The sequence below is a fragment of the Barbatula barbatula genome, assembly GCF_947034865.1.
Source record: "Barbatula barbatula genome assembly, chromosome: 11".
In the NCBI taxonomy this organism is placed as follows: domain Eukaryota; kingdom Metazoa; phylum Chordata; class Actinopteri; order Cypriniformes; family Nemacheilidae; genus Barbatula; species Barbatula barbatula.
The window spans coordinates 24,168,768-24,178,336 of record NC_136774.1 but is presented as its reverse complement, the minus strand read 5'-3'; the positions used below and the strand labels follow the sequence as shown (position 1 = coordinate 24,178,336).

At 44.3% G+C, this 9,569-nt stretch overlaps 2 protein-coding genes across 2 annotated transcripts; one reads left to right on the top strand and one right to left on the bottom strand.

Annotated features, from left to right (window-relative positions):
* Positions 1–896: 896 nt before the first annotated feature.
* hsd17b4 (hydroxysteroid (17-beta) dehydrogenase 4) lies at positions 897–6,607 on the bottom strand. Its single transcript, XM_079467589.1, has 24 exons — positions 6,376–6,607; positions 6,040–6,093; positions 5,852–5,959; positions 4,988–5,047; positions 4,871–4,892; positions 4,748–4,794; positions 4,594–4,678; positions 4,330–4,517; positions 4,145–4,236; positions 4,019–4,043; positions 3,644–3,772; positions 3,464–3,558; positions 3,162–3,392; positions 3,036–3,087; positions 2,877–2,948; positions 2,695–2,798; positions 2,556–2,621; positions 2,406–2,475; positions 2,154–2,260; positions 1,985–2,071; positions 1,772–1,861; positions 1,547–1,685; positions 1,340–1,467; positions 897–1,262 (listed from the first exon to the last, which is right to left on the bottom strand). Exons 1-24 carry the CDS (start codon positions 6,428–6,430, stop codon positions 1,173–1,175), a joined length of 2,196 nt encoding a protein of 731 aa, XP_079323715.1. The 5' UTR covers positions 6,431–6,607; the 3' UTR covers positions 897–1,172.
* A 142-nt stretch (positions 6,608–6,749) lies between these two features.
* prr16 (proline rich 16) lies at positions 6,750–9,569 on the top strand. The gene is made up of 3 exons (XM_079468351.1): positions 6,750–7,550; positions 8,110–8,862; positions 9,020–9,569. Exons 1-2 carry the CDS (start codon positions 7,431–7,433, stop codon positions 8,773–8,775), a joined length of 786 nt encoding a protein of 261 aa, XP_079324477.1. The 5' UTR covers positions 6,750–7,430; the 3' UTR covers positions 8,776–8,862; positions 9,020–9,569.

Sequence of the window (9,569 nt, the reverse complement as noted above, 5' to 3'; positions counted from 1 at the left end):
TGATAAGTGCCCTTATATTTCTACCTAATATCCCGATGTCTCTTCGCTGGTGTTCACCAGACATTCATTCATTGATTTTTCTCAACTCATTTAGGGTACTGAAGTGGCTTTAAACATAAACTTCCTGTTAAGTGTTACGTGTGGTAGTAGTTTCTGTGTTGTACAAATAATAATACTATTGGGAAGGTATTACTAGAATAAACAGTATTTAGTTTAGAGAGCTCACGAACACAGATCAGTGTCCTCAGTCAGAAAAACACGAGCAGATACATCTGCTGTTACATCACTTCCTGCTTCTGTGTTCTGAGCTGAAATATATCATTCCACAGAATAAACACTGAGACGAGCGCTTCTGTCTGTCACATGAGTCTGAGAGACGGAGATGAGCACAGCTCGACAGGTACAGGTGAAGAAATGAATGGATGACAGCTGCAGCACAATGATAGTTTAAAGCTTGTAAATATGTTCATGTCATTTGATTTCAGAGTGTAGATTACAGCTTCTTTTATTATGGGATGTACATATGTCAAAGAAGATTTATTGAGTTTAAGATGAAATGATTCTGTATAAAAATATCTGCGTAAAATATTACGAAATATTTATAATCATTAAGAGTTCTACAGAATATCTGTTTTATGAATGTTTTTTACTTTTACCTCCAACCGATCGACCCCGAGCACAAACTCTGAATCTTGTGTTTGTCATGTGAGATTTTAGATGATGAAGGTCATTTCTCTCAAAGCTCAGTTGGTTTATTTTACTCTTTAAAAAAAGTGTAAGAATCTGAAGTGAAATAAGGATGATGTGTAGACGATCCTTAAACCTCAAATGTGAATAATCTCAAATCAATTTAATTTTATAATGACTGCAAATCAGACTGTATAAGTACACAGATACATCATGACAAATAAATCCATTTAATGCAACAATGTAAATGCTTTTTTCTGTCATTTCTTTACATGACACAGACTATCACACGGTTCGAGTTTGTTAGAAATTAGCAGCTTTTATTAAACTGTATTAATGAAATCACGGCGTTAGTGTTTCGCTTCACAATAACAAGCCCTTAATAAAACTGACAATAAGAATTAGAAACTTAATTCTAGTCAGCAAATCATCATATGAAAGCATTTGATTTCTCAGTTTAAACCACAGAGTGTTTCTCGTGATCGTCACAGTTTGGCGTAGTCCTTCAGTATCACCTCCAGCTTCTGGCTCAACATGATATTCCCTCTGACCTTCAGCTTGCCAGAGAAAAACGCCTTCAGAGAAAGAAAGAGAAGCTTGAGGATGTGTGTAACTGGATTAACGCTTCTGCTGATCTGTGTGATTCTGTTACCTTCTGAGGGTTTATTTTCCCCTGCACCACATCCATGAAGACGTTGTCTGCCACCGTGAAGGTCACATCCGTTTTGCCTTTGTATTCTCCTCTGTGAAGATCTCCACCTCCTGACTTCAGGTCAATAGCTGAAAGAAACCAGTTTTTCATTCCCATTCCAAGAGCAGTGTGTTAAGAGACTGTTGAAGCTTGCAAAGCGTGACTTACTCCACTGTCTGACTATTCTTCCATCTTTAGTGATTTCCCAGCCAAAGACGGCGTTAACCTTCTTCACCAGCTCAGCGCCGACATCTCTGATCCTGCGTCTGATCTCAGCAAACACCAGATCGCTCTGAAGCTCCTCCGTCTGCATGAACGCAAACACAATCCTCTGAAAAACACGCATCTATATTGTGTATGTATGACAACAGAATGGTGTTCATGTGATCGTGCCTCCGGCGGGCCACGGCTGACGCTCGAGTCTGTGACGGCATGTAAATCCATGTACGCTCCAGACAGCACAACGCCTCCCGTTTCCTTGACCTAGAAAGCCAGAACAAATAACTGCATCAAGAACTCACGCTGCCATCACAATGACCCCACGGCTGTTCTATTCAAAAATAGAGCAAAACTGCCCCGTGGCATTCTGGGAGAAGGTTTCCTTACCTTACACTGAAGGTGAATTCTGTTTCCCTCCTTCCACATTTCAGTCTGCAGAGATTGTCCCGGATACACGGGCTTCACAAAACGCACCTGTATGACCACATGCACAAGCTGATTATTATGGGATGTTGAAAGGAATCGTGAGGTGTCTGTGTGGTGATCCGTGCTTGACCTTGATGGATTTAAATCTGGAGACATCGTTGTCTGCGTACTGCTTTAGAACGTGACGGGCGGCGAAACCAAACGAGCAGAGGCCGTGAAGAATGGGAGATTTAAACCCTGAGAGCAATTTCACAAAATCACAATTGAGCAAAAACAACAAGAAAGGAAAGATGTGTACTTGATGTTTGTAAGTCGCCTTGGATAAAAGCGTCTGCTTAATGTAATGTAAATGTGAAGCTGTAGGGTTGGAAATGTCTCGTACCGCCCATGGCAGCAAAACTGGGCTCGATGTGAAGCGGATTCCAGTCTCCGCTCAATCTGTACAGCGCCGCCTGAAACAAGCACATCCTCCCTTAAAAATCAACTCTTTCACATTTACAAATGCGTTCTTTCCTATACGAAGACATGTTACTTGATCTGTGGACGTTTGGTCTACGATCACAACGTCTGGAGGTCTGTTTGGAGGAGGAACCGTGGCCTGGAAGCATAATCCAAAAGCACATGTAATGAACCGGCATTGAAGAGATTGGGTTTGTTTAAATGATCCTCACCATGGCTTTTTCTGACGTCCGTTTGCCTCCGAATCCACCGGCTCCAACGATAAACACTGAGAACTGATTATAGCAGAGCAGCTCGTGTCCGCTGTACGTGTGAACTGTCACACAAACATGTGTTCATGAACATCTGAAACATTCACACATCATCTGTGTGTCGCATCATCAATGACACTCACCTTCCAGCAGAACGATCATTCCTGATCCTTTATCCAAAACATCAGCCACTGTTGCCTTTGACGTCAGAGTCCCTGTGAGAGAACACATGAAGGTGAAGTGAACGACATGAGCGAGACGAGCTGAAGAGAGAGAGATGATGATGATGTCGAGAGTGTCACCTGATGTGGGCAGAGGTTTAAACAGCTCCAGGTATTGTTCTCCATGCAGCAACTGCACAATCAATGGCGGTTACACAAACTGCATTTGTTTTCATGAAAGCAGTCACGTATGTTTTATTCTCTCACCTGGGTCAGATCGATGTCCAGTCCTGGAACGCTGCTCAATCCCATCATGGAGCTCTGAGCGGGGATCACTCCAAACGTGGGCAGACAGCTGAAGTCCTCGTGACCCTCGTAGAGGAATTTGAGATGATGGGGGTCTTTGGTGCTCATGCCCACTCCCAAAGCGTACAGGATAGTGTTCATGTGCGTGTATGTGAAGCTCATCTCAGCCAGAGATTGGCCGACAGCGTCAGACTGTGAAGAGAGAGTGTTTGACTCCAGCAGATTCATCATTATTCTGTCCGTGTGTGTGTGTGTGTACTCACAGGATTCATACGGCCTGGAGCGCTCGTAGGATTGACTTTAATTCTATCTTCAGTGTCGACTCGTGAGAGAACTTCCACCAGCGTCTGAAGTGACTCTACACACACACAAACAGTTCATAAACAGTTGATCTTATTGGATGTGAAGTGTCATTGAGATCAGACCGATCTTTTGATTGTTACCCTGAATGTTTGCGGGTTTGGTGGCATCAGTGAAGTCACAGATTTCATTCCATGCGTCTCTAACGGCCTCTGGTGTCATGTTGTGATTGTTCTGTCGTACGGTACGGCCCAGACTCCTCTCCCACCGCACTGTATAAACACATTCATAACACCGTCATTAACTTCCATTCAAGTGTTGAGCTGTTAATAGATATATCGATAGATATATAATATTCCAAATAATGAATCCTATTAACGATACCATTTATTCTACAATACAACCTAATGTTTTTTATGGTTATATTAGTTTTGTTTTGTAAATGAAAATGAAAATCATAAGAGATAAGAGAAACTAACTGATGCAAAAAGCGACATTAACACACAGATCAGACTTACATTTCCCAATCCACCCGGCTCCAACCTAAAGACACACAGCTATCATCATCATCATCTATAAATACCATCTCTACACCAAATATACACTTAAAAGTAATCAGAACACAGAAATGTCACGTGACACACCTCCAAAAGAGCGCCGTTCTCCTGACAGTCCTCATGACACAACCAGAGGACCAACGGAGCCACGTATTCAGCTTTCAATGACTCCACGAGATCTACACGAGCACAGCGTGAGGTGAGAGCTCAATCATACACACCAACAGCTTTGATCTGCTCTCAGTATTTTCTTTGGCGTGTGATGGATGAACCTGCAGGCATGACGGTCTGTGTGAGGCGTGATCCTGCGGTCGGGGCGATGGTGTTGCAGTGGATGTTATATTTCTGACCCTCAATGGCCAGCGTGTTGGCCAGACCCAGCAAACCCAGCTTAGCAGCGCTGTAGTTCGCCTGCCCGAAGTTACCATAGATACCGGCTGCTGATGATGTCATGATGATTCTGTAATCACACACACGATGTGACCTTGTGCACGCGAGATCAGATTTGTGCTGTTGATCGGTCCAGACGACTGTACCTGCCGAACTTCTGCTTCTTCATGTGTTCCCACGCAGCTCGTGTGACCAGGAAAGACCCTCTCAGATGAACTCTGTGGATCAGGTCTGAAGAGAGAAACGCTCACGTGACATCTGCTGTGACACATATGTGTGATTCTGCTTTGCTTTACCTACCCCAATCCAGATCACTGGTTCTGCCGAATGAGCGATCTCGCAGAATCCTTCACAAAACACCAGACGGGCGTTACAGTTACAGTCTCACAGATCAACTGAAATCAGACGATATTCAGAACTTACCCAGCGTTGTTTACCAAAATATCTAGAAGAAACAAACAAAATCTGTGTTCAATTAACATCATCTTTGCTGTCTCGCAATTAAGAATCATGTTGAGATGACGGTCAATCATTCAGCACCTATTCGCCCGAACGCGTCCAGCGCCGCCTGAACGAGCTTCTCACCGTCTTCCACTGAATCTGTCAACGTCACAGATTATCATCAACACATTTACAGTCATTCATCTGGCAGACGCCTTTATCCAAAGCAATTTACAAGTAGCAGAGCATATGAACATTTTGTCCACACGCTAAACAGTAGCCTAAGGCCATGCTACTAGAGGATTGAAGGGACACTCCAACCAAAAATGAATTCTGTCATAGTTGTTCCAGACGTGTAGAAATGTCTTTGTTGGCTTGAACACAAGGAGAGATGTTTTGTAATAATGTGAGCGACCAACAGTTCTGAAGCACCATTGACTGCCATAGTAGGAAACACATTTGATTCATTTTTGTGGTTGTGTTGAACACAAAAGAAGATATTTTGAGGAATGTAGGAAAACAAACAGTTCTGGGACACTTTTGTCTGTCATTTACATGTTTTCCTACTATGGCAGTCAATGGTGCTTCAGAACTGTTGGTCGCTCACATTATTCCAAAACATCAACCCAACAAAGAAATGTGTACATGTCCAGAACCACTAGAGCGAGAGCAATTGAAAGCAAAGGAGAGAGTGAACAACAAGATTAGTTTTTTTGGACACGAGAGATACGTCAGATGAATGAACAGGGATGTTGAGCTGTTGCTGCAGTCCGGGTGGAGGCTGGAGGTTCATTCCGCCGCAATGACACTCATGCTCGGACCGAAGATGACGGGAGGGGATGTGGACCTGGAGCAGTTATCGTTCTGAAGCCAGTGTCGGCCATTTGAACTTGATGCGGGCCAGTGAAGTGAGATCAGGAGGGGTGTTTCGTGGGTTCTTTAATGCGGTTACGTCACACATACCGTAGTTGGCCAGCGCTTTTCCTCCTCGCGCTCGGATCTCCTCCACCACGCGATCAGCGGCCGCGGAGCTCCTGCCGCCTCCTTTGATGTCTCCTCCGAGATCATTGACTGCGCGAGAACACAAACTACATGATCACGCTGATAATCAATCACGTGACATTGCTCGGCAGGAAAGCGCTTTCTCTCACCGATGACAGCTGCACCTCTCTCACCGAACGCCAGCGCGTATTCCCTCCCCAAACCTGCAGGACAACAACAACACAACAGTCATTTATGTGCACGTCATACAGCTGTTTGATGAATGAATGCTACGCAAGGGTCCACGATGAGTGTCATTTGCTCTTTGAACTTTGATCGACACGCAAACACCTGCCAAAGAGCTAGAAACAGCTTATAAACTACACGTTCTTGTAATAAACTACAAACACGTGGAGACTAATAGAGTGCAGAAGTGCACGCTCACGTGTCAATAGTAACTTTGACAGTTCGTATTCACGCGCAGTGATGAATCGATGTAAACTGACCTCCGCCGGCTCCCGTCACGAGCACAACTCTACCGTCAAACATCACAGACTTCATCTTTACGCGATATCAAGATTGATTGTGATACACAGCGGGAGGTTTTCGCGATGTCTCGATGTGAAATCCGACGGGTTCTGTTCAAACGCTCCACTGTGACTTTTGCCCGACTTCCGCTAACGGAGAATCGACGTCACGCCGCAGCAGCCAATCGGATCGGCGAGGCTTCGATCTGCTGTTTTACTCTTGTGTTGTGCGTGTATATATTTAATGATCTAATTTTATATATATATATATATTTCTCGTCATCAGTAATGAATCACACAAGAGGGTCATTTAACTTGATCTGTTTATCCTGAAGCTACAGGTTGAAGTGTTTGTGTTGCTCGGATCTGTAAGTTCTGTTTCTGTTGCATTATTTTGATATTTTTCTGTTTTGTTGTTGAGCAAAGTCATCTTGATCGATGTGATGCTGTAGGGAGATCATCTTCATCCTCTCTCTGTTATTCATCAGCACTAAAGACAGCCGTCACTTCCTAATAAACTGACACTGAGAAAAGAGCCACTGATATAATATCACATAATAATTCTCGCGCAGGACGATTGACACTCACAGACTTTACTCAGGCATTAAAGAAAGACCATAACAACAAGACCTGATCAAAGTACGCCGTCTCATAATGCAGTGACGTCACTTTTCGGAGGAATTTATTCGATACAAGCGTTTCCATCCCCCATTTTTGACCTTTTTCGCAAAAATGAAAAAACACCTCAAGCCAGCGTAAAAACTGTTTTCCAAATGAAAGGTTTTTAATTGGAAATGTTGCGTTTCTGACGCGAAACTTAAAAGCAGAGTGATGGAAACCCGCTTATTCACGTCCATTCAAACGCGCGAGCCGCTCCACTGCGCATGCGCGACTTCACCGGGACCCGCTGCCTGCATCTTAAGGAAAACATGCGAACATTAACATGTGTGATCGACACGAAAGAAAACACGACACAGCCGTGATCGACATGAGAGGACACGCGACACAGCCGTGATCCCGCTCCGGTTCGGAGGATGTCGGGCGCGGACGGAGCCGTAAATAAAGTTAAAGTCAAGCGACAAATCAGGAGCATCGTGAAGGATCTCGAGAACATCTTGGGAGACCTGAAGGATGTAGCGAAGGAACTCAAAGAGGTGTGTGTGTGTGTGTGTGTGTGTCATACGGTCATGTGATATTCACGTTCACCGAGGCCTTCATGTAAACATCTACTGAACACACGTCACTAATCGTTTTTACGGTGTGTTTTATATCATTGCGTCACCCGTCACTTCATTCATATCTATTATATGCTGCAGGATGTTTCCAGAAACACATTCACACACATATACAGACTTGACAATAGTCATATTCACATGATTTAACATGACATCACATGACTCATGACAGCAGCAGATGTTTCTGTTCCATGAGATAAATGATCAAAGTCAATGTTGAAGTTTTAGCAGCTTGTGAGCATCAGAGATGTTCTTTACAGATCGACCTGTGTACTATATGATATGATGGTCGGCCAGAGATGGAGAGATGGTTTGTCCTTTATTGTCATGTGTACGACCACAGTGAAAGTCTTTCTTGAATGAACAAGACTCAACACAACAAACGGCGCTGCTAGTGTTAAATAATACACAAAAACATCAAGAGCGATGAATTCTAGAATGAAAGTGATGTGAGTTTGACTGTTCTCGCTGCTCTCAGGTGGTTCAAGATATTGACTGTTTGACATCAGATCTTCATCTGGAGGAGGAGATGATTGACAGCTCGAGGACAGACACGCTCAACAGCACCTCCACCTCCTCCAGCATGGACAGGATTAAAGTGTACCCGGAGGAGATGCTCTTCAGACCTTCATCTGTGTCCTCTGCCATCCTCACAGTTCTTAAGAGACACAACCGGCCCCTGCCTCCGCCCCGTACTGTCCCGTCCAGGGCCGAGGATCACGGCGGCGGCCCGTCCTCAGAGATACAGACGGCGGGTAATAGGATGCCAACTCCGAAAGCCATTTTTCCTGCAAATACGTCGGGCAGGGACTCGTGTCACAGCCTCAAAAGCACGGTGCCCGCGCCGGCTCCTCTGTCGAGGCACGCGAAGAGCCGCTGTCCTCAGACCACGAGAGAACGAGTCCGCTTCAGCGAGAAGGTCCAGTATCACGGCTACTGTCCCGACTGTGACCTGCAGTACGACGTGCCCAACACGGATTTGCACTTCCACACAGAAGTGATGGATGTCAGCGTGAGTCCGAGTCATCAGTGTTCCTCACCCCCGCCGTCTCAAACCATCGTGGAGAACGGCGACATCATCTCTTTCCCTCCACAGAAACCACACAAAACCATCCTGCGCAAGTCCACCAGCACAACGGTCTGACTGAACTTTATCTCCAGAGCTCCGTCCGCTTCATCTGAAGATGTTCATACATACAGACAGACAGACAGATGCTGGAGATGTTGAACGGTGAGTGCTTCAAACTTCCTGATGTCATTTACTGCTGATTTTATTTGAATCAAAGATGTTGGGCACCATGAGAAGAGGGTTGAGTATAGATGCTTCTCTGGTTAAAGAAATCTCAGGGCATTACTGAATTCATCGGAATGGGTTTGTTTCTCCACAGATCTCATCACAAGCATCTTCATGTAAATCCGATCTGAAGCTGGAAAATCACACTCAGATTCCCGCAGCTCTTCCACAGGGAGATTCATCTCATATGTGATTTACTTCCATCATGATCCGTGTGTGTGGTCAGATAATGCTGCTGCTATCAACAACATAAAGCAAACATCAGGACGTGTATTCTCTTCTCTTCACTTCAGCGTGACATTAAATACAGTGCTGAGCGCTGCCTTCACCTCTCACACATCAAACACTTTGTAAAAGATATTCTGTCTATGTTTTTCTAAAGAAAACCTTCAACTATATAAAGAGCATATTTTTGATATTTTATCAGATGATTTTAAAGATGTCAACATTTCTGTCAGGACAGTATACAATGAAAAATGTATTTGTGTACCAATTAAAAACATGAAATGAGCTGCAGCCGAACATGTCTGTTTTCTCACCGTCTGGTTGTGTCTATTGGGAATGGGTTTCAGTTTTTATCTCTGTGTGTTTGTGATTGAATCTCTCTTACACACCCATGACTGATCTCGAGAGGCAGAACTGAG

Bases quoted from the DNA above. Each gene is read 5' to 3' on its own strand.
- hsd17b4 (XM_079467589.1), bottom strand. From the start codon at position 6,430: ATGAAGTCTGTGATGTTTGACGGTAGAGTTGTGCTCGTGACGGGAGCC. The intron at 4,795-4,870 runs GTAAGTTCTGAA...TGTTTTGTGAAG, and splicing joins ATTTTGGTAAACAACGCTGG to GATTCTGCGAGATCGCTCAT. The intron at 1,263-1,339 runs GTAACAGAATCA...CTTTCTCTGAAG, and splicing joins GGAAAATAAACCCTCAGAAG to GCGTTTTTCTCTGGCAAGCT.
- prr16 (XM_079468351.1), top strand. From the start codon at position 7,431: ATGTCGGGCGCGGACGGAGCCGTAAATAAAGTTAAAGTCAAGCGACAA. The intron at 7,551-8,109 runs GTGTGTGTGTGT...CGCTGCTCTCAG, and splicing joins TAGCGAAGGAACTCAAAGAG to GTGGTTCAAGATATTGACTG.